At 41.7% G+C, this 27826-nt stretch overlaps 2 protein-coding genes across 2 annotated transcripts in view; both read left to right on the top strand.

The window, feature by feature from the left end:
• Nucleotides 1-6309: 6309 nt before the first annotated feature.
• On the top strand, nucleotides 6310-7927 carry LOC308405514 (uncharacterized protein; the record flags this gene model as incomplete). The annotated part of the gene is made up of 3 exons (XM_080896186.1): nucleotides 6310-6760; nucleotides 6859-7141; nucleotides 7274-7927. The coding sequence occupies exons 1-3, from the start codon at nucleotides 6498-6500 to the stop codon at nucleotides 7925-7927; spliced, it is 1200 nt and encodes a 399-aa protein (XP_080752312.1). The 5' UTR covers nucleotides 6310-6497.
• Nucleotides 7928-13935: 6008 nt separating this feature from the next.
• The window catches only part of cdk14 (cyclin dependent kinase 14), a 238532-nt gene continuing 224641 nt past the window's right edge, over nucleotides 13936-27826 (top strand). Inside the window, exons 1-2 of the mRNA XM_080895578.1 lie at nucleotides 13936-14421; nucleotides 27328-27359. Of these exons, the coding sequence (XP_080751704.1) occupies nucleotides 14328-14421; nucleotides 27328-27359 (126 nt within the window). The 5' untranslated portion in view covers nucleotides 13936-14327. The remainder of the gene's footprint in view (nucleotides 14422-27327; nucleotides 27360-27826) is intronic.

Genomic DNA, 27826 nt, shown 5'->3' with positions numbered 1-27826 from the left:
CAGCTGTTTTAGCTCCCAGTCTCTTCATGTTGACTGTTCTGAGCTTCTGTCCATCAGAAACAGGTTTGAACAGCGAACAACCTCTTGGCTCTGACACCATACAGACCCAAGAGTACAAAAAAACTGACCTCGTTATTTGCCCTGGTCCTGAAGATTACCCACAATAAATACATGACAGAAAATAAGGAAAAGCAGAGTGTGCATGCATGAATTCTGGATCGAGAACAGTCAACAGTTTGTAGAGAAACATTGTGGATTTAGATTTATTGTAATACCAGCGTAGTGAGGTGATGAGGAAGTTACATTCTCTGCCTGTTTTTGATGTATGTTATTACTCATGCTGTAGTTTTCTAAAGTGGCTGAAGACTGGAAAGATTCTGCAAGCCTGAAGCACAAAGACTCCCAACCGATGTGATTTTGGACACGATACAGAGATGTATGAAACTCAGTTTAGCTGTGTGATCGATCTGTTAGCTTTCAGAGTTGAATCAAATATGACTCCACGATTTAGGGCGGAAACAAATGTAAAAGATGATGTTACGTCTGCTCTTTGAATGTTTGAAGGGTTCTGTTCAATAACACAACATTAAGATTGAAGTGGTGGGTTGAACCTGGAGCCGTGACTTAAATGTATAAATATTAGTCTCGGCGCCTGTCACATGGTTTAGTATGCAGCTACATACTCTCACAGCAGTGTCCTTCTCAATGCATTATTGCTACTATACCTATATAATGTTAAATAATATGAAATTTGGGGGTTTAAACCTAATGAACCAATCGTTTCAGCTATAGCGGGGGGCTAACATGTCAGAGCCGTGCTCGGGAATGACCATCAGACTCCTCAGTAAAGGGACACATGAAGAAAAAGGAATCTCCTCTCCTCACATTACCTGTCAGCATTCAGGTTCAGTTCCCTCACTGCCATGTGGTGCCGCCAGTGTACGTGGTTACCTCAGTCAAGCACGCAGGCTTGGTTCCCTTTTTAGAAGCCTTTTGTTAGCTTTTTATTATGACACTAATGACATATAAATAATGCAGCTGTCTAGATATGAATAAATGTATATCATGGTCAATCTGCAGTCAATCTATAATAGCTACTATCTATACTATATATATGTTTTTCCAAATAAAGCCTAATATTCTGGTTATTCCAAAGAACTGAATTAAATGAAAGGTTGGATATGCTGAGTATGGATGTCTCATCTTATCACTGGCATATGGTCAGGACCTGCTGGGATAATATTTTAAAGCACTATACCAGTCATTTTTCAACATGAATGATCGCGTGATCAACCTCAATTAAAGTCCTTCACTATGTGGAATAGACGCCATGAGACCGCATCCAGATGTTCTGTGTTGGTGCCAAAACTGTTGTGGGAATTGAAATAGATGAGAAGTTTCTTCTAATTTGTGATTAAAGTAAAATACATACATTAAAGACATACACCAATCAGGCATAACATTTTAACACAAGCGTGTTAAATAATAATGGTAAATGGACTGATTCTTATACAGTACTTTTCTACTCTCCCACACAAGCACTGTTATCTATGCTTTCTAACTCTATCATTCATACTCCGATGGATGCATCAGAGAGCAAGTCAGGCTATGCAAACCGGGCAGCCAGGGACCGACCACCAACCATCCGATCAGCAGCTGACCTGTTCTACCTCCTGCGCTACAGCCACCCTAATATGGGGTAGGCAAAAAATGTGATGTATTAGAAGCAGGAAAAATTGGCAAGCTAAACGACTGGGTCAGACTACCTCCAAAACTGCAGCTTTTGTGGGACGGTCCCATTGTACAGTGATCAGTCTTTATCAAAAGTGGTCCAAGGAAGGAACAGTGATGAACAAGTGACAGAGTCATGGGCAGCTTGTTGACACAGGTAGGTAGTGAAGGCTGCCCTGTGTGGTCTGATCCAACCAATCCAACCAGTAAGCTACTGTTGCTCAAACCACCAAAAAAAGTCAATGCTGGTTCTGATAGAAAGGTGTCAGAATACATAGCGTTACACAGTTTGTTGCGTTTGGGGCTGCATAGCCAGAGAGCAGTCAGGGTGCCCATAGTAACCCATGTAAAGCACCAACGAAGGAGACATGAGCATCAGGACTGAACTATGGAGCAATGGAAGAAGGTGATCTGATGAATCACATTTTCTTTGGCATCGCATGAATAGCTGGGTTGCGTCACTTACCTCAGGAACACCTCACACAGGAATGCACTATGAGAAGAAGCTGACAGAGGCAATGTGATGCTTTGGGCAAACCTTGGGAGTGGCACGAGCATCTACCTAAGCATTGTTGCCATGTAGACGTTTTCATGGAAATGGTATTCCCTGATGGCCGTTGCCTCTTTCAGCAGAAAACGTACCCTGCCTCAAAGCAAAAACAGTTCATGAATTGTTTGAGAAGCACAACAACAACAAGCTTGAGGTGTTGGCTTGGGCTCCAAATTCCCCAGATCCCATCTCGAGCATCTGTGGGATGTGCTGGACAAGCAAGTCTCATCCACGGAGGCCCCCACCTCACAACTTAAAAGATCTTGGTGCAGATACCACAGCTCACCTTCGGGGGTCCAGTGGAATCCATGTCTTGATTACGCTGTTTGTTTGTTTTTTGCTCCAGTTTTGGTGTGTTGAATGACTTTGCCCTTATTAGGAGGAGGAGTTGGCCGTCCAATTGGGGTCTGGAATGTGGGGCCTCCCTGCTGCTACGGAGTCAGGGCGGTCTGCATCTCCCCATGCCAGGGAAAAGGGTAACACCACCTGGGTCTGGGTGCCTTTTCCCCCTCCAGGGGCAAGGGTACCTAGAACCGGTTCTTAGAGTACGCTTGGGGAGTGTGATTGTGTGTACAGTGTCTATTTATGTCGGTCTCCACGTTGGGTGAGTGTGGAGTAAGTGTATATGAGAGCATGAGGGTGGGAATGGATGTTTGTATCTGTGTGTGTCTGTATGTCTGTGTCCATAGGTCAGGTTGGGTGTCAGACGCCACCTCTCTGGGGACATCTCAGGCCCTCCAAGGTATGGAGGCCTATCTCCCCCCACCACTTTCCCTGCCAGTGGCGGACTCCCTCAGACATCGGTGCATTGGTGGTCCTTGGCTCTGAGAGCCTCTGAATGTCTGGAGCCTGGATCTCCTCCATACCTGCTTCATGCCCAGGAGGACGGGTCCATGGCTCCCCACACCCTGTAGCACAGTGGTTCCCAAACTTTTTTTGCTGGGCCCCCCTTTGTTTTGCAAGAAAAATGTTCGCCCCCCCCCCCCCCCCCCCCCCCCCCACACACACACACACACACACACACGTGCACGTGTGTACGCACATGCACGCACACATCCTCTAACCACACACGCCCATATTTTGCTCCATTGCGGTTTATTTCACACCTCAAACATTTAGTAAACAATTAAGCAAATACAAGTGACCTGCAATAAATCACAGGTAGTAATAAAATAAACTACTAACTCTTTTACGCTACGTCCGCACCTACACGGGTATTTTTGAAAACAAACTGTGGGATCCTGTTTGTCTGTGATTTAAACAGCCCAGTGCTGCTCCCGACGCAGGGGAAACCAGTCCTGCAGGGAGACCTACCTCGGCACCTGTGCAGGTGAAGCCAAAGGGAAGATTTGCTTCAACGTATTTTCTACTCTTTGGCTTAGAATGAAGTTTGTTTGGAAACATATTCAGCGATGCTTCATCTCCTGCTTTGCGTTTCTGTAGGCGCCCGTGCTAGCAGTGTCCAAGCGTTTTGTTTTTTTCCCCCTTTTCATCCTGCGCCCCCCCTGCCATGGCTCTGCGCCCCCCCTAGGGGCGGGCCCCACACTTTGGGAAGGTCTGCTCTAGCAGATCATTACATGAAGGAACCTTTTAAAAACAAGCGCTCTCATGCTCACAGGTGTACACACGGGTGCTCACACACACAAACGACACCATTTTTGGCTCCTACCTCAAAGCACACTGTGTTCTGTTGATCTTATGTGCTGCACAATAATGTTCAATATTCAGTGTTTACTGTTATTTTCACATAGATCATCGCGATGATGTTGTTTATTATGTTGCTCTTTTTTTTTTTGCTTGTTTTCTCTTTTTTCTTTCTCAACAGGTGATCCAGGTGATCGATATTTGGATTTTTTGTCTGTTTGTTTTGTTGGTTTTTGTTTTTTGCCCTTTATCACCGTCCCTCTTCCCCGCTGTTTTTCTTTCCCTCTTTCTTTCCCCCAGTCAAGTCTGTCCCGTGTGGAGCAAGTGAAAATAAGATAAACAATAAAAGCAAAGGTGAATCAAATAGACCAATACAGCAAGGCTGGGATGGTCCATTTGGTAAAGTAAATCCGTTGGGAATCTTTCTTCGCCTTTAGACAATAATTCTGATGGCAAAAGAGCCAAACGGGACAGGCGGAAGAAAAAAAGAAAAGAATAAAAGGAGGTGTCGTAACTGATGGCCTCCAGAACCTACAGTAAGCACTGTGGCTCCTGTTCAGGCTGTTAATGCCTCACACCTGAGATGTGAAAATACAAAAAACCACTTCCACATTCATTCTGATGCTTGGTTTGGGAAAGAAACCAACTAAATAATGTTTTGTGACATTTTGTATGTAAATCATGTAAACTTGTAAAGACTAAACCTGTCTTACAAAATGCATTTTCAAAAACTGTGTCAGTTGTTCCAGAAAATTAGGAAAATAAAATATGCTTATAACTGTACTTGTACCTGTACTTTTGGCTGTATTTTAGGAGAATGGAACCTGTTTTTCCTCTATCGATTTCTGAAGCATTTGAATAAAACAACACTTACTTTCTTTCAGAACAAGTAAATGAGACTCTTTCCTTCTACGTCAACATTAGTGTGTAAAAAAATCATTTTTAGTAGTTTTTATTTTGTTACTTAAACTAATTGGTGAAGTGAAATATCCTAAAAATATCCATTGTTACGTCAACATACATTTCCTATTCCAGTTTTTTTTTTCCTTTTTTGACCTCCTGGTTCTTTAGCCGTCAGAATTGTTGTCTGAAGACCAACAAGGAGACCCAATGGATTTACTTTGCCAAATGGATCATCACGGCCTTGCTGTATTGGTCCATTTGATCGACCTTTGTTGTTATTATTTATTTTATTTTATTTTTAGTTGTTACAGATGGGACAGACATGACTGAGGGATAGGAAAGGGAGAAAGAAAAGAAAATCAGAAGGGAAGAGGGACAGTGAGAAAGGGCACAAAAAGAGAAAGAAAAGAAAAAAATCTCCTGGATCACCTGTTGAGAGAAAAAGAAGAGAAAACAAGCAAAAAAAAAAAAACAGAGCAACATACTAAACACAACACATCACGTTAATCTAGCTAAGTGTAAACAGCAGTAAATACTAAATACTCAATGTTGTTTTGTAGCAAGCAGGACCGACAGCGCACAATGTGCTTGGAAATAGCAGCCAATAGAGGTGTAGTTTATGTCTATGGACAGTGAACACCCGTGTGCACACCTGTGTGGATCAGCGCGCTTGTATTCAAATGGTTTCCACATGTAATGGTCTGCTAGAGGATGTAGAGAGCCATAGCCCCGTCCCCCAGGGCATGAAGCAGGCATGGAGGAGATCCAGGCCCCAGACATCCAGACATCCAGAGGCCCCAGAGTGCGAGAGCCCAAGGAGGACCACCGGAGGGGCATCCGTGCCACCCTCATGGGAAGAGCTGAGGAGAGCCCCAGATGAGGGGTCACCCAGTAGCCACGGAGCAGAAGTCAGAGGGGGCTGCAGTGGCGTGCCCGCCAGCTCTGCCGGCAGCCAGCTGTGCCAGAGTGAACCGCATATGCACACATATACAAGTACTCAGCACTCACCCAAGTACTCAGCACTCACCCACCCCTATTCCAGTTTTTAAGTCAACCAGGTTAATAAGGTTAACTAAAGGTTAACTAGAATTTACACTGCCGAATGGTCAGTTCTGAGTTACTGTAGTCATACTTTTTAGACTCAAGCACTTACAGTTTTTTACAGTCGCTAACAAGCGTTTGTCCAAACAGTTGTCACATTTGCAAAACTCTAAACACAATTAGCACAGCATCGGTCTGTTGTGGCCATACCATTCACACATTTCATGTCGTGTTCACCCAATATGCAGTCAGTGAACACATTTCCACAATGCTTACATTTTCTTAACAGACAAGTTATACCTCCCAACAAAACTATGGACTGTTCTTGTAGTATCTACGAATGTTAACACACAACATCCCACAATAGCAAAAACAATATTCCAAACCGTAGATACAGTATAAAAACCTCTGCCCCCGCAATGATATCAGTACAAAAACAATATCAATATCAAAAATATATCTCAGCTGTAAACAAACAAACAATTGAATAATTGACACACAGCTGATTTATGTTGGGTAAATTGGGCCAACCACACCTTCTTCCATTCTGGCTTAGACTCAGTGGGGTTCATAAGGCAAGACCTTGAGGAGTGATGTTTTTGGAAACAAAAAAAAGACAAACACTGTAATGTCTGGTCGAGGAGGAGTAAGAGCAAGGGGCCCAGAGAGAAGAGCAGGCCCAAGGAGAGGGCAAGGTAGAGGTGTAAGAATGCGTGGTGGTGGCATTCCAAGGGCTGCAAGAACAGTAGTCAGTGATGAAATCCGTGCCACTATCATTGACCATGTAATCAACCATGGTCTTTCACTAAGAGAGGCTGGTGAAAGAGTGCAGCCCAATTTGAGGCGGTCAACGGTTGCCTCCATTATACGCACCTTTCAACAAACCAACAGGTAAGTATTGCATTTTACATGGATTGTTTCTATTCTCACTTGACATGTCAATATGGTCATACAGTAATGCATATGTTGAATTGTCTGTCTTTCTAAAGAATGCAACGTCTTCCACCCTCTGGGGGAAGAGGAAAGCTCCTCAGTAATGATCAGGAGCTTGCCATTGTGGAAATGGTTACTGCAAATAATGCAATAAAACTGCGTGAAATACAAACCAGAATTGTGGCGGACCATGAGATATTCGACAATATCGATAGAATCAGCCTCACAACCATTTCGCGGACATTGTCCAAACATAGAGTGCGGATGAAGCAGCTCTACACTGTTCCCTTTGAGAGGAACAGTGAGAGGGTCAAGGAGCTACGACGACAATATGTCCAGGTACAGTGTATATTCAATCCAATGTCCAGTTCTATAAGCTTTGCACTTTGCAAGTAGGTAACCTACACAATACTAGGTTACAGTACAGTATGGTATACAGTACTAACATGACTTACATAAACTTTGTTTCAGAGAGTTATGGAATTGGAGGCCAACCAGGCCCCTCATGAATTCATATACATCGATGAGGCAGGATTCAATCTGGCCAAAAGGCGTCGACGTGGACGGAATGTAATTGGAAAAAGGGCCACAGTTGATGTGCCAGGACAGAGAGGGGCAAACATTACCATGTGTGCAGCAATTGCAAATGCAGGATTACTCCTTCACAAATGTCAGGTTGGACCCTATAATACAGAGCGCTTGCTTGCCTTTCTCAATGATCTCCACCAGCGCCTGGTTCCAGAGCAGGGTCAGGAGGGTGAAAACATGAGGACCTTTGTAATTACCTGGGACAATGTGGCTTTCCATCACTCGCAAGCAATAACAACATGGTTTGAAGTCCACCCAAGACTGGTGAGTCTCTTCCTTCCACCCTATTCACCTTTCCTCAACCCCATAGAGGAGTTCTTTTCTGCATGGCGGTGGAAGGTTTATGACCATCAGCCACATGACCAGATGTCCCTCCTTGAAGCCATGGATGCTGGCTCCAGGGACATCACAGTTGACGATTGCCAAGGGTGGATCCGACATACCAGGCGGTTTTATCCCAGGTGCATCGACTTGGCTGACATCAGATGTGATGTTGATGAAAACATGTGGCCTAACCCTGAAGATCGCAGAGATTAGATGCAAATCTTTTGCCTTTTTATAGCCCCCCTCCCCCCCTTTTTATCTTGGCTTTTTGCTGTTGTTTTTTTGTTCAGAATGCTCTTGTGTGTTTCATGGATATTTTGTTCACTGTAAGCAATACTGTAAAACTTTCTCTGTCCTATCATACCGTGTTTCTACTGTACCTCCTGTGGTAAACAGTAAAGGAACAAAAACTTGTTTGCTTTTTACTGGAATGCTTTTGAATGTGAACATTACTGTACATGTGGACATACAGTTACCAACCAAGACATTTCTGGTGTCAATATGGTGGATTGCATGTTTCGCATGCAAATACCTGTGAAACTGAAACATAAAAGTCTATGCAGTTTTTGTAATGTCAATAATAGCCAGTATTTTGAAACCTGGTGTACTTTGATTGACTGCATGTACCTTGTGAAGTGAAAACAAGTGTTATTCTTTGACAGACTAATTTCATTTTGAGTCAGATTTATAGTGTTTTTGTACAGTTAGTGTGTGCAGAGAAAGATGTGTTCTAATTTTGAAATGAGGAGTTAGTATATATTTAACAAAGTGTATTTTTGGGAAGGATATTATCCATTTGGCCAATTGTGTTTTGTAGGTGTGGGTCTGTGTTAAGAGTTTAGAAAAAGTATCTGAAGTATGGGTAGGCGCTTGTTAGCGACTGTAAAAAACTGTAACGTATATAAACATAAGCAAAATAAATCTTGCTTCTTTATATAGTGTATTTACTGCATGAAAAACATTTGAAAAATTGCATTGAAATAAAGTTGTTTATCAGTTCTTGTCAGAGTTTCCTTCATATAGGTGCCCCATGTTTCACTACAGAGTAACTATTAGCATTAGTGAGATGTCGCCCGTTGTCAGACAAAACAGTGTCTACATTTCATTACTTGAGAGCTTTCTTAGGTTTTTAAACTTTCATAACCTTTGATTGAAGCTAGCAGGTAACATTTTTGAGTCCAGTAATAATCTGTGCTTTGGATGATAATAACAGATTGAGTGTTCATGTTCCTTGTTAGTTGACTTACACGTACGTTTGGGCTTTGAACACCTAAATTACCTCATATCATGTGAATTCCAAAAATCATGCAGGCTACTGACTGTGCTGGCTACACTAGTTAGCATTAAGGGAAAAAAAGTTTAGAGATTTGTACATTAGCTTAGCTATGGGTTGCTAACCGGCTTGTCTCAGCTAGCGATAGTACACTGATTGCCGCTCGGTATTAAGCACCTCCTTATGAATTTCAGTTTTTAAAGTGTTGTTTTCATAAAGAATAACCCATTCCAGACACCTAAACTTGAATCCTGTGTCACATCTTTTTTAAATACAGGACTAATTATAAAAGAGTAATGTGACCATTAGCTTGTCACTCACTGATTGAAGAAGTCGCATTGTCAAACATCAAGCTGAGCTATCACCGTGTTGGTGGAACTGGATTTGACTAGCAAGACATAAATCTGACTTCACTGCACGTTTGTTAGCGAGCAACTTGGTATTACAGTTTTTCTCGATTGCTAAAAAACATTTCTTGAAACTACGCCTCATATCCTCACAACAGTAAACACAAATCCATAACATCTCACTCAATTTCCCAAACATCCTATTTCCAGGTCAAAATGAAGCTCTACACCCAAAACTATTCACTCCTGCTGAAAAACCAAACTTTGCCCACAGACATCAAACACAAGCCCTCAAAAACACACACACTACAACAGAGTTTTGCACACTGGTACAATTAATTCAAAACAATAGCTCCAAAACAAATAGGTTGCTTATGGTTCTCCCCTTCAAAACCCTTGTCACATGATAAACACAAAAGACGCAACCAATGTATGTACAGTGGCACATTGTCATTCATGTACTATACAGTACAACACACACCAGAAACATTATCCCACCTCAGCATCTTGTCTTTGGTCTGGGTCAGGCCAGAGAATCTCATCCACATCACAGGCTATATTGGCCCCAGCCAGGCAGCGGGGGTAAAATCCTCTTGCATGCCTGATCCACCCCTGGCATGCATCTACTGATATGTCTAGGCAGGCCTCTTCCATGGCCTGAAGGAGGTGAACACGGACATAAGGTTCTCGGTCATACACTTTCCACCGCCATGCCGAAAATAACTCCTCTATCGGGTTTAGAAAGGGAGAGTATGCAGGCAGAAAGATATTAGAAAACCTTGGGTTATTGGTAAACCAGTCACGAACCAGAGCAGCGCGATGGAAGCTGACGTTATCCCACACAACAACGTAGTGAGACTGCTCTGGCTGTGCTGGTTCCCTGTAGTCCAGCTGGAACATATGTTGTCTTAAACCATCAAGAAAAGCAAGGAGAAGCATAGTGTTATAGGGTCCTAGTACGGCATGGCGGTGGAGTACCCCTCGTTGGCTGATGGCTGCGCACATAGTGACATTCCCCCCACGCTGACCAGGGACATTTACAATAGCCTGATGGCCAATTATGTTCCTCCCCCTTTTCCTTCTTTTGGTCAGGTTAAAACCTGCCTCATCCACAAAGATTATTTCATGGGGAACAGGCCGTCCTTCAATCTCAAAGATTCTCTGCAAAACACATAACACAGTAGAGTCAATCGGTACCCTGAACCACAGTTCAAGAGTGCTGAAATGGCAGCATAAACTGCCATGCTGTGATGGTACACAATACTTTATACAATATCCAAACTCATACCTGAACATATTCCACACGTTGGTTTTTCACTCTGTCAGAGTTTCGTTCGAAAGGGACTCGGTATGCCTGTTTCATCCGGAATTGATTCTTTCGGAGGATGCAGTCAATTGTGGAGAGGCTGATGGCATGTATGCCTCGAAAAAGATGATCATCCTCAATCACTCTCCTTTGAATCTCTTGCAGGCGGATTACATTATTTGCAATTACCATGTTTACAAGTTCCCTCTCTTGCTCCTCCGACAAAAGTCTTAACCTGCCTCCACCAGGTGGTCGTCTCTGTGTCCTACAAAAATAGAAGCACTCATTACTGTAACTGTCACACATTCATTTTACAGGCAAATAATGGAAACATACTGAAACTCAAGACACATAAGTTCAGTAACTTAAACGTTACTGTACAAAGCAGTCTTACTGCAAGTACACCTACCTGTTTTCCTCCCTGAAGGTTCTGATGATGGAGGCAACAGTGAAGCGACTCAAATTTGGTTGTACTCGTTGCCCAGCCTCCCTCATAGTCATCCCATGGACAAGGACATGGTCAACTAAAGTGGCTCGAATTTCATCCGAGACTGACTGTCTTCTTGCCCTTGCTCTTCCCCTTCCTTGTCGCCGTCGTTCTCCACCTCCACCTCCTTCACCACGTCCTCCTCCACCTCTCCCTCCTCCTCCACCACCTTCCTGTTGTCCTAGACCACCTCCTCCTCGTCTTCCACCACGTCCTCCTCTTTCACCACGTCCTCCTCTTTCACCATGTCCTCTTCCTCCACCACGTCCTCCTCCTTCAACACGTCCTCTTTCTCCACCACGTCCTCTTCCTTTGCATCTCTTTGGATCCATTGTTTCAAACCTGAATGAGCTGACTTTGGCCCTTTTATCTATCCATCGCAGGTTCTGATTGGTGTGTGCTAAATTTTGACTCCTAGTGTTTCCACCTGGTTAATTGTGTGCTAATTGAGCTCAAGCTATGCTGACTTAAGTTAACATTATTGCATGCTAGTGCTTTCTAAATGACTACATGGTGTAAGCACTGTAAAATGTAGGGATTTGTGTGTAGAGTTTTGCAGTAACAGTTCACCAAATTTGAGTCATGTGTCAAAGCAGGGAATAGTGTTTATAGTTCAGGGAAATGGGTGAGCTTTTTGAACAATAGCGTTACGGTTTTGAAATTTTAGTTTAGAGGCCTGGTTATAGTGTTTAGGCAATCGAGAAAAACTGTAATATGAAGCAAACCTGCTTTGAGACCATGAGTTACAAAATCAACACTATATTATGCTAACTTAAAAACAGCAACTGAGACCATAAAGTCATCAAGAAAGTGCTGCTGACATCACACATCAAGTGAGAAGTAGGAATAACCCTCTGCTGGTAATTAGAAAACAATGCAGGTCTATGGATCTTCCACTCAGACTTTCAGACCCAGGAACTATGCCCAGCTGTTACATGTTGTGCATGGATCAATGTGAGCTGATAAATGAATTCAATAAATTGACTTCACATGACAGGCCAGAGGTTCAGTCTTAAAACTAGCAGGGCTGAACAAGGTGTTATTATCAAATATAACTATTATTTGTAAAAAAAATAAATAAATACCATAAAAAACCTTAATGTGTTACATTTAAGAATTCTGTGTTATTGCTACAAGTGAATATAGCTGCTAATGATCCATAATGGGATGATGATTCCACTGCAAATACTCAGAAAGGCACAAACACTGGACGTTGTTATGTACAGGTCTGTGGGGACTGACCTGCATTTGCATTTGTGGAGTCAGAGGCCAACAGAGGAACTGGAGTTTTGTCACTTCTGCTATGGTTTCACTTTTGACTTCAGGGGTTGCCACTTGGTTTCCAAATTACACATCAAAAATTACAGATTACAAATTACAGTTACAAATTGCCTATAAACAGATGGTGGTATGTGATTGGTTTGATAAGTGTGACAACATTTAACACTTTTGCATAAGGCAAATGCAATTTAGCTTTACCTGTCCCAGGAAAGAATCTCATTGATACATATCTGCGCTCTGACATCATCAGAGATGAACTCTGGACTGTCAGAGTAGCACTTCTGCTTTCACAGTGCACTGGTTTCTAGTTGTTTTCAGTGCCTGTAGAAAGTGTCCTAAATAACAGTACTCCCATTCTGTACCCTGTTCCTTAAAATCATTTCTACTGAAAGCTAAGATGTGAACTCTCTGGTCTTAACTCACTTCTAATCCGACATGTTCTGCTTTTGTAGGGCAGCAGAGAGGTGTGCATGCTGCCTACAAACACACAACAATCAAGCACCAGTTTAAACTAATGAAGCCATACATTTGTTTCCATTATTGCTGTGCCCCAGTTAAAGTAATGAGACCGCAGTATGAAAACACTCAAGCCTGCTGCATTCCTGAGATGATTGCAGAGCCAAACACTGCCATGTGCACACCTAAAGACCACTGACCCGCTCACATGGTTGCTGTGAGTCTCTGCAGTACAGACATGATCAGGTCTGAGCAGCACATAAAGACACATGACAGTGTGGAGCTCACTGCTGCAGGATTCAGATTACTGATGCAGGACCTGAATAGCTCTGGTATCTTTAATCCCACAGCCCGCTTTACTCTCAATCATGCTCTGTTGCGAGTTTCATTGTGGCTGAAGTGGACTGCTGACTATTATAAAGTGCTCAGTTTCTAGGGCATGGGTTGGTGTGGCGGAGGAGGATGCTGGGATAGCGTGAGATGGAGGCAGATGATCCGCAGTGGCGACCCCTAAAGGGAGAAGACGACAGAAGAAGCAGCAGCTTAGTCCTTGTAAAACAAAAGCTTGCAGAGAGGACATGGTTTCATGGTATGATGATGACAAAAGGATGACAGCATAGGTGACACAGCTATAGAATTTTTATTATGATGTAACACAGGAATGATGTAAGAAGTGCAAAAGAACACACGTGTACCAAACCCGGTGATTTGTGTGCACTGATTTTCTCAGTTAGACAAACTCGGTCTTCATCATCTGAGGCTGTGATATTCCAGACTGAGGTGAAGAAGAAGCCCGATGAAGCCGATGCTTTGCGGGGCGAGGGTGGGGGGCACCTCGACCCGCGCTCCGAGCCTGGGTCTTGTAGAGGGCAGCAGTCTCAAGCTGGAGCGCGGAGAGCAGCCCGGTACTCTACAAATATTCCTCCTGCTGCAACACACTGGAGGGCGGGGCTGGATGCTTGACAGCCACTCTCTGAGACCAATGAAAAGCCGGTGTTCCCGGGAACCTTCCAATCTCCGCATCCCGGGCGGGGTCTGAAGGGTCGAAACCGGAGAGAGAATCCCAAAAAAAATTATATGTAGACTGTGGCGGAGCTGGGAGCGAGCGGGACGCTGCGGGAAGAAAAAGAAGTGAGAAGACGAGCTCCGTTTGCTCGCTGTGCCAGTGCGCAGACAATTACGCACGCTTGCCACTTTGGATGCTCCAGCGCGGACTTTTTGTGCCTCTTGTGGAAATGGAGCCGCATTCTTGAGTCAGTCTCAAGAAGGCATTTGTTCTCACTAGTTGATGAGAGCAGTGAGAGCCGCTCAGGCTCCGTTTCCTGTGTTTGCCAGCGCGTTGCAGCTGGGCTGAAGAAGCCCCGCAGGGCTGCCTGAGCACCGGTCCTCCTCCTCCTCCTCCGCTTGAAGCCCCACAGCCAGCCCGCTGCCAAAGTCGGTGGGAGAGAGAGAAAAAGATAATAATGTGCGACCTGATGCCAGCCTCTCAGCCCCCGGAGAAAATGGGCAAAATGAAAAAGTTGAGGAGAACTTTGTCAGAGAGTTTCCGGAGTATCGGTGAGTACCGTTTCCCTTTTTCGAGCCTGTTGTTCATAAAAACCCAGAAAACAGATGTGAAATGTCTCCTGCAGCAGCTCAGACCGCCGCTTCCCACTGAGATGATGTCTGCTCACAGTTTGCGGCCGTGGAAAACCCACATCAGTGGGCTTGTTCGTTTGTTTAAGCACTGCGCACCTCATTTTGAAGGAAAACTGCAGATTTGTCAACTTTCTGAACTGTTGTGAGGATTTTCCAGCAGACTGTCCGCTGCTGACCAGCGGGGCTCACACTTTTCCACTAACGGTCACTAAGTGTTGGTACACAGCATCATCTTCGTGAATTCAATCATATTCATAGGAAGATGACTGACGTTTGTTTTTATCGCTGCATTTTGCGTCTGTGCTCAGCTCGTCTTTTATAGAAACAACAATGGACGCGATCAGTTCTCCGCTTTTCACATCACCTCTTGTTTTGAAGATACTTGTCTGTTTCAGCATCTCTATTGTGAGGCGTGTATCACCGTCTCTGGGCTCTTGGGCAGAAAACATCTGTACAGATGTCGGCCTGAACATTCTCCTCTGAAGTTTGGAGAATGTGCGTGACACACTGATTTATGACGGAAATGATTCATGGAAGTGATGACAGATTCATGACAAAGGAAGTAGTTCATATTTCGGTAAATGTCCCAAAGCGGAATGTTTATTTATTTATTTATTTGTTGCAGTTTTCATATCAGTAACCAAAACATTAATATCACTGGTGTCGGTTCGGTTTATGTTTTGGACTTTGATAAAAAATATAAGAGATGAACTTTTCTCTCCGTTTGATTTTCCTTACCTGTTCTAACATGACGCAGTAAACATGAGAAACGAGGGCCTGGCTGATCATCATCTTCATGGTAATTAAGGTGTATTGTGTTTATCTGCAGGAACACAGGCGCTCTCATTGTCGAGCAATCTGCTGATCATGACAATGCTTTTGTTTCCAAAGTGTCACAAATGAAATCTTTGCCCCCAGCAGCATTTTCAGATATTCCCACCAGGAAGCAGGATTATTTTCCTCATGTTATTTCTGCGTGCACTAACGCACACATTTCTGCAGTCACTTTTCACCTTAAAACAGAACATCAGCAGTTTTTATGATGAGTTCACATTCAGCTCTTAGATTCAATTGAGTCATTGTGTTATGGAGACAGTGTATATGAAGTGCATGCACGACTTTGTTTCACACATTGTAATTTATCTGTGATTGACTGTCAGTGTCAGCAATATTGTTCCTAAGGGATTCATAATTAAATATATGAACTAGAGGAAAGTAAAGCGATCTTAGTTTGTCACAGAATTTGGGGCCTGCATATATTTATCAGATATTTTGTTTGATGATGGCCCAAATGTTCATTTCGACTGGACTGCAGGCCAGTGTGGCACCCAGAGCCATGCTCCAGGACAGTGAGTAATGTGGTTTGGCATCGTCTTCCTCAAACAAGCAAACTTCACCTGGGAGAAATAAAAACTGCATATTTTGTCATTAACTCTGTGACACCTAAATGATGTCGTTATGGTTTCCATGTTGGTCGTGTTGAACGAAAGCATCGACATGATCTACAACTGAGGATGTGCGTACTCGCTGCAGTTAAGTAAGGCGAGCCTCTGCATCAGTGCTAGTTAGAAGAAACTTAAACCAGAAATGAGGTCTTTGATGTCATCTTAATGATTTATTGATCAAAAACAGACAAAAATCCATATAAATCAGAAACCATGATTCTTATAAGTTTGGTGTGTATTGTGAACATATAGAAAGATTTCGGACCTCTATCAAGCTCATAATAGTGCTGCATAGAACTGTTTAAAATATGTTTCTTTTGGCCATTGTTGGTACTGACATCAGGGATATAAAAGGATTTTAATAATGACTATATATTTTATGACTTTGTAATGTACATTACAGTAACAGGTTATAACAGTTTAAATACATGTACAATGTTCTAGAATAAAATAAAATAATTTTGGAAAAAACCTCTTTTTTTACGTAATATTCATGACTAAACATTTAAATGAACACGCTTTACAATAAAGTGAATGCTACACATGTATCCATGAATAAATAATACATTAAAAAATAATGTTGAGTACAGTAAAATGTTTGAACAAAAGCCTGCACGTTACACGTTTTTTGCTGTACGTTTAAAAAGACCACAAAACACCAAAATGAATATATAGAAAATACAACACTGTTGCTTTAAAGTAAACACTGAGCAGAGAGTGAGCTGTCCAGGCCGAGGTTTCTCTCTGAGGGCTTCTCGTTTTCAAACAGTTGCGACGTCTGTAAGTTGGGAATATCTGAGCTCCTGCAGAAATATCACTAAAATGGTCGTAAAGCTGGCGTGAGCGTACACTCGCGTCTTTAGCACATGCCAGCCCCATCACCCACACAAGGTTACAAAATCCCAGAGGTGCACGAGCAGGCAACACAACACTAAAGCACATCTGCTGCTGGTGGATGTGACGTCACTTTAGCAAGAGGACTATGTTAAATGGTATAAATGGGCGTTGAGACGTCATTGGTGACAAACCCGACCTTTAAAAAAATATAAATAGTATTTTGTGTGACAGAATTAAGTTTTGTCCCTTGATTGCTGAGATTTGGGAGAACAATTAAAAAAAGAATTCACCACATGAATCATCACCCATATTCAGATGGATGACACGGTATCCATAATTTCTAAAAGCTGACGGTCCTGTTTTTGGAGCGTGTTTTGTTCTTGTTTCCATATTTAATGTTGACTTGAAGAAAACTGTGTTGTAAATACTCATTTTGGTAGCAGTTAAGTGATGCATAGGCGACAGCAGCTGAACGTGACAAACAAACACAAACGGAGAATGTAAGCTCGCACAGCAGCGGGAGGGTGATGAATAGGAAAATCATGAATTTGGATTTACGATCAATCTCTTTTAAAAACATGTAGATGCTAATAATGGCTCGTGGAAGGTCTCGTTGAGGTTGCCCACCTGCGAGGACGGTGATAAGGTGGATTTTTTAAGTGCAGTGCTTCTTTAGGGCCTGAACGTGAAAGCCATTCAAACTGCTCTCAGCTTTGTCTTTAGATCCTCTGAATCTTTTTAATGACATTATGTACCATAGATGATGAAATCCATAAACTGTTTTACTTCAGTATAATTGTTGGACTGTGTGCTCATGCAGGTTTTCAGTGTAGTGAATCCCTCTGGATCTTTACGTCTGGGATCAACTTACTAATAGCTCTGCTGTTTGAAGTTGACCCACCAGCTTGTTTCTGCACTTTTTTTTGTGTTAAGCATTTTCAAATGATTTCATCGTTTTGATTTATATGTTACACACCGTCCCGCCTTTTTCAGAAATGGGGTTGTTGACTTGCTGATTAACACAAAAATCTTTTCAGCTCTACGTGTAACTTGGATTATATCAGTTGATGTCTGATTCATAGGAAATGTATAAAAACTACAAACTGAATTCTTCTCACTGGATATTAATTTTATCCTCCGTTTTCTTTTTTTAAACAAAGTGTTCGTCTCCAAAGACACACAGTTAGTCAGGTTAGGTTAACTGGTAACTCTAAAGAACCCACGGGTGTCAGTATGAGTGGTCTGTTCATGTGTTAGCCCTGCGTCAGACTGGTGACCTGTCCAAGGTGTTCCCTGCCTCCTGCTGGGATTGGCTTCAGCACCCTGACAACGATAAGCGGAAGAGAGTGGATGGATAGTTTGTTTCAAATATTTAGCGATACACAATATATAGTAAGTAAGGCTGTTGCTTTTCTGTCATAATTTTGTTAATAATTATTTCCATAAATGCCATGAAATTACCAGTGAAATTGTTTATCGGCCACACGACAAGACCTGACGATGTGCTTGAAGTGACGCTTATGTTTTCATGTGACTTATTGTCCCACACTCACATCACTGGCTGTAAAAGGTGTGTGTGTGTGTGTGTGTGTGTGTGTGTGTGTGTGTGTGTGTGTGTGTGTGTGTGTGTGTGTGTGTAAAACAGTACCTTTTTTACACACACACACACACACACACACACACACACACACACACACACACACACACACACACACACACACACACACACACACACCACCTGTGTGGCCTTTGAAGCAGTGTGTTGTAGACAAAGAACAGTCGGATGCAGTCTGTAAGAAAATGAGAGCTTGAGTTTGGGTCAGTGTTGCAGGAGGAAGCGAGATTGGCATTGACTTTTCTGCTTTGCTGATGCTCGTCTCCTATTGGCTGTCTCTCCTCTCATCTAAATCAACACATCTAAGCATTGATCGGCCCCTCGCCTTGCTCCACGGAAGCCTTAACAAAGCAAATTCAAGAGAGCGCTGTATTCTTTATATCCTTGCAGGCATGTTGATCCAACAGGTCCCCGTGGACAGCACCGTGTTGTATGCGAAATGATAGCACCGTGCAGCGTAATGCATTGTTAGTATTTTCATTTGAACAGACACAAACCAGGTGGATGGGCTGACGCAGAGTTTGTCAGCCTGTTCTGAAGAGTGACCTCAGGTTTGAAGAGACCAGTCACGTAGTGAAATGTCAGGATGGAGTGCTGTGTTTGCAAGATCATGAAGACAGACTGCAGATGACTACAAACAAGAACCACTGCCTTGGACTTTGCCTGACCTCCAGTGCAGATGTTGCAGATGTTGTTCTTTTTTACCATTCCATGAAACAGGATTCTGATTCCTGCAGCATAATGTCAGCTCGTGCCACCAGGCAGCAGCTCGTGCTGAATGCTGATGCAGATGCTGGTGTCCAGTGGCAAATGTTGGCACTGGCATTGGAGCAGACAGAAGATTAGAAAAGCTTTAGATAAATGAGGAGTTCCTTTGGCTCAGCAAAGCCTTCAGTGACCTTCAAATTTTTAATTTTGCCTTCCTGCAGTTTTGGCAGTTTAAATTTGTCAGTGAACCAATGACCTTGGAAATACAGGGGGTATCAAGTCATTGAAGGGAATTAAGAGAGGTTTCTCCTCCCTCATTACTCCTAAAGAGGTGCCCTTGAGCAAGGCAATTAACCCCCAACAGCTGTTCAGTGGCCAGCTGATCGGAGTGTGGCTGCAGCGTCAAGCTGTTAATGTGTGATTAAGAGTATGGCCACTGTAACTCTCCTCAGGCAGACACGAGTGCTGGGAAAAGCTACAGTCTTCACATTCATTTCGATCAGATTGGCACTGTGGGGAACATGGATGGCACCGATTCTGAGATTCATCACAGTGAAGCACACGATGTGTTCAAGCCAAACACTCACTTCGCCTACATCCTGCCCAGGCCGCCATAGCAAGCTAAGAACTCAGTCAGTCTGTGGGAAATGGTTGTGTACACTATACACTGTTATTACTATAAAGAAAAACTTTAAATAATATTATTTGTCATCATATCTGTGGCAAATTATAATGCATGTATGAGCTGACATGGTATTCTAGAACTGCAGGGAGAGAAGAGGACCCATGCAGGGAGCAGAGAGGTTTGATGTGTGGTGGAGGTCGGGTAGGCAGAGATGGAGATGAAGCTGTGTACAGGTAGATTTAAGGTCTGTGCATACAGTCAGTCTAACCTTTGATCATAGAAACAAACAAGAACCATGGGCGTTCATGTGGGTGTGCGTCATGCTGGGTCATTTAGCCCAGAGTATCACACCTCTGGAAGTAACCATTACCAAATGCATGCAGCATAGCTAAGTTACAGGTAGCTGACTAACTGTATGTAACATTAGGGTGCAAATGACTGGAAATTGCGAAGTGATCCATGAGGTCAAGCTATTGCTTTTAGCTTTGAGGAAGTCATGTAGCGACTATGAACATGCTTGTTGGTGCCAGATGCCAGTCTGGTCTGAGTATTTTAGAAACTGCTGAAATGTTGCTCTCCCCAATGTACACATGTCCATTTTTAGTATTGGTGTTATTACAGTTTTTTACAGACGCTAGGACACATGTCTCAATACTTAGGTCACGTTTGCAAAACTCCTCACACAGTGAGCACAACAGAAGTCTATGTGGGCTAAACTGAGGACCAGTTATCATTGTTTGGGCACAAAATGCATTCAATGACTTCATCTCTCAAATTTCATGAATCATCTTCTCACTCAGACACAACAACTGCCAAAAATCTTTGTATGTACAGGACATTTTGCATGTGCTTACATACTGTTTTCAAAACTGTTAAACTTATGGTCAAAACAATAACACAATGCAAAACTGAATAAGACAGCAAAATTCAACAGCAATATTTTATTGAAACATATTTTAAATCTAAAAATGCAGTTTAACCAGCCACAGCTGATTCTCATTGTAGATGAACATCTACACAGGTGTTACTCCTTCAATTTTTCAACTCCTTCAATTCTGGCAGCCAGAAGATTCTTTCCTAGGTGTGTTGCCCTAGATGACATAAGATGTGATGTGGATGAGAACCTGTGGCCAAATGGAGAAGACCGAGTAGATTAGCATTACTATTGTATGTGTATCAGTGGATGGTGTGTATACAAATTCTTGTATTTTGGGATTACTTAGTGCAAAAAAATAAAAAATACATAAACAAATATTAACGAATTCTGCATGATGTCTGATTCATTCCAGTAACATATATTGAAATTATAAACAGAGATGTGTCCTTGTTTTACACAAGAAAACACTGTGTAATGCTACATGTTGTTAGTGTTTTTTAGGTCATTGTTTTGTGGGTCACAAAGTGTGTTTGTCGGCTGTCAACCTTTGCTAGTGTTCTGGAAGAATGAGTTTATTTGAGACCTGAATGAAGTGTTTTGGTAGTTGTAGTGCATTTTGAATGTGAAATGAACTGCTTTGCCAAGCTGAAGGTCAGTTAGGAGGATTGTGTGAAGAGTTTTGCAAAAGTGACCTAAGTATTGAGACATGTGTCCTAGTGGCTGTAAAAAACTGTAGTATATTAATATTAGTCTTTGAATTATAACCTGCTGAATGAATAAGAGAACGGATTCTGTTATTCATTCAGCAGGTTTCTAATTTAGAGCAGATTCAGAAAACTTTGTTACTTAGATTTTCATTTCCCCCAGTGCTTAATTAATCTGTAGCAATACATCTCAAGCCTCAAAATCTTCAGTGTTGGAGCAGCTGCAGAAACAGTAATTGTACTGTAACATGCTCTTTCCTTCATACTCTAGACTGAACCTTTTTTCCATACTCTGCAGATAAATATTGATTCGTTTGCATATTTGTCACACTTACATGTTTGTGTTACATGTTACAATGTTGTTTTTAAATGTTTCCACTCATCCATTGTCTGCTGCTTATCCAGGACCAGGTCGTGGCCAGACTTCCCTCTCCCCAGAATTTCCTCCAACGCGTTTGAATTTTTTTACGTAGTCAGGCATGCGCTGTGTAGTATTGTGTAGTCGTCTATATATGGAGAAACTGACGCTGAGCAGGAATTCACATTATGTACTTATATTAAGTCCAGCCATATTCGTCCATAAATAGTGACGTAGTTGCTGCAGGTTGGTGATTTAACTGAAAAACCTAGCTTTTATGTAAGAAATGTACAACCAGTTGGCAACTAGTTGAGTTGAGCACCATAAGACACACACACCAGTTGTGCTCACTGGGACAAACTTACTCAGACTGATTGCAAGGTGTCCCTGTGTACATTTGGTAATTGGACAGCAGTTGTTTGCTAACCTTTGGCAATCTGTCTGAGACTGAATGAAGACTGAATGGAGACAGGTTGCCTACCACTAGCCAACTTGTGGCTGTATAGAAGTTGAGGGTGTTGGACATTCACCTTTTCGATGACCAGCTGGTTGCTCATCTACGTGCAATTGGTCGCTGAATGCAAAGAAGAAGAAAAAAGAAATCACTGGGCAGCCACCGATTTTATTTATTTATTTATGTCCCTCTGGTTTTAAGGAGGTTGGTAAAATGGTAAATGCACTGGTTTTCATACAGCATTTTTCTCTACCTGACCACTTAAAGGTTTTTATACAACATGCCTAACATGCACTTTTTTCTTTGCTGAAGTGGCATCTGTCCAACATTCACCTTCAGATGGATGCATCGCAGAGTCACGTGGGGTTGATATCTTGTCCAAGGATATTTGGCATCCAGAGATTAAACCACCAACCTTCTGATTAACAGAGAACCTGCTCTACCTCCTGAGCTAAGCCACTCAAAAAACACCTGGTATTCCCAGGTGGTCTCGCATCCAGATGAGATCGGCTGTGCTCAGGGTGGTATGAGCAGTTACAGAGTATGGTTTCAATAGCTCATATTCTGTAATTGCTGTGAAACCCATTTTCCCAGAATGATGAAATATTCTTTTAATTTTAACAGATTTTAGTAAACTACAGTCAACAGTATATTATACCAAAAATAATTACTTTAAAGAGTTAAACTACATGTACATTTTCAATGTAATGTAAATAAAATTTACTTAGTTGGTATAAATTCAGTATATAACAACCATATTTTCCTTAATGATTAAAAAATAATTATATATATTGTTTTTTTTATTTATTCCTTCATGAGGGGAAGAATCTTTTTGTTAGTTTATGGGGACTTAAAATATTAGTAATCAGTTTTTGATGTCATTACTGTATTTTGAAAATCGTTGCTAATTAACAGCTAATTAGTCAGTTAATAACCTTAAGATGTTATAAACTGGAGTCCATCGGTGCTCCTGCTGCTGCTTGAGCACATTGAATTTGCTTGTAATGAATTGTGCCATATAAATAAAATTGTCCGTTGCTTGTTGATCTAAGCTAGCATAACCTTAGGCAGTTACAGCACAAAGCTATCAGTTGTACCATTAGCATTTATTGATTTGATAAACATGTAACGTATTTTTGTTGTTGGAGCAGTTTTAGCTTCTCTGTGATGAGCAATATATATCAGTACTTTAAAGATTAAAAAATGTTTTGTCTGATTGGGTATCTCAGCACCAGGATGTTGTTTGGTAATATTAGGAACATGAGAGTAGGGCTGCTCAATTAATCGAATTTTAATCACGATTACGATCTGGGCTTTCAACGATCATTAAAAATGACTGAGCCGATTATTAGCCCCTCCCTAATTTATCCGCGACACCTTAAAGGCCGGTCCGTGAAAATATTGTCGGGCATAAACCGGTCCGTGGCGCAAAAAAGGTTGGAGACCGCTGATTAAGAGGACCCGAGGGAAGCTCGGAAAGCTAAGCAGAAGTTATTTGGAGAGTGACTGCCGTTGGTTGAAAAGAGAGTTTAAAAAAAAACTTCAGTGGTGTTGCACACTATTTTATATTATTTTTTAAAGTCATTGTTAACCCTTTAAAGCCGGTCAGAGCAGCATGCTCCGTTTTGGGTAACTATTTTTAAATCCCTGTAGAACCTGAACCGTGTAAGCTAGCGCAATAATTTGTTTTGCATATGAAACCGGAGGAGTTGTACTTACATCTGATGCCATCAGCTTGTCCTCGGTCACGGTTTCGTTCCACATATAGCTTTGCAAAAATTGCATAAAAAGCGCTTGCAGGAACAAAAACACAATATTCCAGAAACACGCTTTGCCGTTCCTATCAGCTGGTCGTAACACTTCCCACAGTGAAATGATGCACATGCTGTTTTCTTTGCAAATTTGCATCATAGGATTGTTTTTTGTTTTTCCTGCAGTATATAAAAATTGCTGTATCTCCAAAATAAAACTATGAAGACACTCAAAATAAATTTCCTGTGGTGGGAAACAATTTTTTGCAACTTTATTGTATTTAAAGTTTTGAGGGATAAGCCTCTTAAATTTCTCCAAGTAGAAATATATCGTTAGCTTCATAGCATAAGTGCCTAAGTCATTTTTTGGTCAAATTGAGATTTTTGCCTAACTTTACTCCCCTACCACTGCTGCATCATCCTGTCCGTCTGCCTATGTCATTGGCCAAAAATGACTTAGGCAATTATGCTATCAAGCTAACGATATGTAAACAAAACAAAAGCGATTTTCAATTTTTTTTGTAGTTTATTGCACTTTTTTGCAATTTATGTAATTACTATGCACTTAATGCATACATATTATTAAAATATGGGCTATAACAGTTGTATTGATGTATAGCAACTTGAAATGCTCCCACAAATGGCACTACAGCATGTAAAAAAAATAATATAAGCTCTGGTGGACTTGGTTCTATAGTAGGTCTTAAAGGGTTAAATAAATATCGTCAAATAATCGTGATCTCAATTTCAGTGAAAATAATCGTGATTATCATTTTTGCCATAATCGAGCAGCCCTACATGAGTGTGGATTTGCGGCTGTCTGGAGTGTGCAGCCTTTGGGGAATGTGTGTGTACTGATCCTCTGAGGAGAAGGAAGCAGCGGTTTCACGGCTCAGTGGCTGGGCTGACAATGCTTCCAAACTCACTCTGAGATAAATAAGTCATTTTACCTGGAAGCACCACCTCCTCCCACATCACACTCTGCCTGTGCTGCCTTTGTCCTTAGACACAAACGTAATCATCATGAGGAAGTAATAACTAATAAAAACAATCATATATAAAGAATACTTTTGACAGGCTCCTTGTGCTGTGGGAGGAAAAATAAAGACAAATATGAAAAATATTGTTGTCAAATGCAATAATGTCCTGAAATGACGAGGAGTTGATTGTCAGCGTGGGTTCAAGCATATAATTGAATCACTGGTTACACCCTTTCTGGTAATTTAGACATTAATAACACATTTAGATGTTCACAGTCTCTTCTTTATGCAGCTGCAACATCCTGCGCCACAGTTTGGTGGTGTTAGCTCAGAAGGCAGAGCAGGTTATCGACTGATAAGAATCGATTCATTTACCATTCAAAAAACAAAGTGACACAGGTTTTAATTTTAGAATTAAAGTGAAGGAGGAGGCAGGACATTTGTCAGGAAGTGGCTTTTCCAGACAAGCGATCCAGGACAGTTGCTCTTTATTATTAGTATTATAAGTAAGGAAAAGGCTGCTTAGCTTAAGTAAAAAACACCCAGGGGGTAGTCTGAATTAGTACAGTCTAACTGACTAGAGCACCTGTGGTTTGTGCTAGAATGGGTCAGACTGTTGGATCGATTGCTTGCTTTTTTTTAGTCTGCATGAAATTAAGCTTCATGCTTATGAGCATGTGTGAACAAACCACTCTGAATTCTCAGTTAGTCTAAAAAACGTAATAAGTTTCACTCATTTTACCAAACATTAAGTACAAGCATTGTCTATATATTTAGGAGCCTTTCAAAACCAATAATCACATCCTTCAAAAACAAAAACATATTTTATATGCAGATAAAATGCACGCCACTTTATGCCATGCATAACATGTCAGTTTAGCTTGCGAGTGTGGCTAAAGATGCTATGCTAGCTAGGGATGGGTATTGATAAGATTTTCACGATTCCGATTCCATTTTCGATTCTGTTTAACGATTCGATTCTTTATCGATTCTTTTTAAAAAAGGAGAACACTAAGGTCGATTAGCTTAGAACTTTTTTTATATCTTCTCTTTGAGCAAGATAGAAATGTAGGAGTAACATGGCCTTACAAACCCAACAGTGAGATCTTAAGAGATCCAGCCTATGGCTCTTCAATGGGGTCCCCAGGGAAAAATATTGTAAATGTAAAATAATAAAATAAATATTCTTCTGTAGCAATAACAAAGTATAACATAAATTATTCTGTAGCAATTACACAAGAATATCCAGTAATGTCCCTGCCTACAATTAAACACATTCACTTACAATTGGGGGCATCTGCTGTGGCAAACGGGTGCAAGCCTTTGACCACAAACTGAGTCACTGCTCGGTGACATTCGTCTGTCCTGGCCTGAAAGGAGACGCTGCCGGTAGACTGCAGCGAGAACTGCCAGCATCTGAGCCAGACTCTGTCTCATCATGGTCACTAAATGCACAGTGATGGCAGGTTTGTAATAAGGCAGATCAATATGCACTGTTACCTGATTATTTACCTGCCACATTAACCGGAGAGGACGCGCAAACGTTACCGCAGGTCCACATACTGGTGTAGAAACATACTGGTGTAGAAACATACTGGTGTAGAAACATACTGGTGTAGAAACATACTGGTGTAGAATGTGTTGATACAGTCCGGTGGTTATTATCTGTTGAATCCATTACAGGCCATGTGCATTTTACCTTACTTTCTTGATTGACTTGTTTTTGGTTTGGATGAGCATGTATGTTTATTTAATTGTCTAGTCGGCAGTAGTTTCTGTGCCACTCTGTAGTGTTTCTTCAAACAGTGGTGACTAATACTGCAGGTACCGTGTTGAAACGTCCCACTTAACTGTAACTAGAAAAACAATTTTATTGTGTGCAGCTGGAATTTTTATATCTTTCTTCTTAGAGCAATGCTGTATGTCGTAGCTTTGCAGTACCCGACCAATTTATTGGGGGATCGATCTCAGTTATGAGCACTTAAAAAAAATGTAAAAACGAAGATTTCAGTTTAAAATGTGAGGAAGTAGCAGAAGAAACGCCCTCCAACCCTGCACCAGGAACACAACAAACACCTGATCCTAATGGAGTCAGGCACAGTGCCAACAAGTAAATACATAACTAAGTGTAACAGATGTGGTGACGTTTGTTCATGTTTCATGTGTCTCAAAGAAAAAAGATATATCAGATTTTTAAAACACCAAATATTTGTATTGATCTTAAAATCCTGTATTGGTTGGGCTTAGTTGAACAACAATCTAACCCATGCCTGATTAACCTAAACAACAGGAAATAAAACTTTGGACATTCTGATGACAAACTGGAGACGTTACCAGGCCAAGTTTACGCCACAGTCGCTGCTCAGGACTCTTTTCTGCATCTCTGCTGTTATACTTTTTATTTTGCTCATTCTTCAAAATGTGCCAATAGACCCTTCTTCTGATCTTGTGTCGCTTTCTTCTTTTTGCAGCTTTCAAGAAAGAGGACAGCAGCTTTGATGAGGTAAGTTGAAAACAAGTCAATTTTAGGGAGCTTGGCCCACTTTCACTGTTATGCTTTCACGGCACTGGCCGGGGCTTTTTCATTAAAATGACTCTTCAAGGTCTCGTTGGCCAGATGTTGCCAGCAAGGACTGCACTGCAGCTGATTTTTTGGATGTGGGTCCCGTTGTAACTGTGTGCATATGGTGTGTAATATATTCATCTCTGAGTTGTCCCTCAGGGTCAGTTGCCATCACAGAGCTTCTCTGGCCTGCCAAATGAGGCAGCGACCAGATTCTGTCTATAAGAGCATACACCGGCCTCCAGAGAGTGCCCTACAAGCATCTTGAGCCCAACACTTAAGTAAAAATAGATCAAATATCATTTTTCTTGTAATTTTATTGGAGATTATATATCGGGACCACGCCTCCAAACACGCTCCTTCCAGCTGTCATCTATATAGGTTCCCTCAGTTCTGCAAACTGTTCA

This window comes from Rhamphochromis sp. 'chilingali', assembly GCF_963969265.1.
Source record: "Rhamphochromis sp. 'chilingali' genome assembly, chromosome: 11".
NCBI classification, from domain to species: Eukaryota; Metazoa; Chordata; class Actinopteri; order Cichliformes; family Cichlidae; genus Rhamphochromis; species Rhamphochromis sp. 'chilingali'.
The sequence above is the reverse complement of the archived record's forward strand: the minus strand, read 5'-3'. Positions and strand labels throughout refer to the sequence as shown.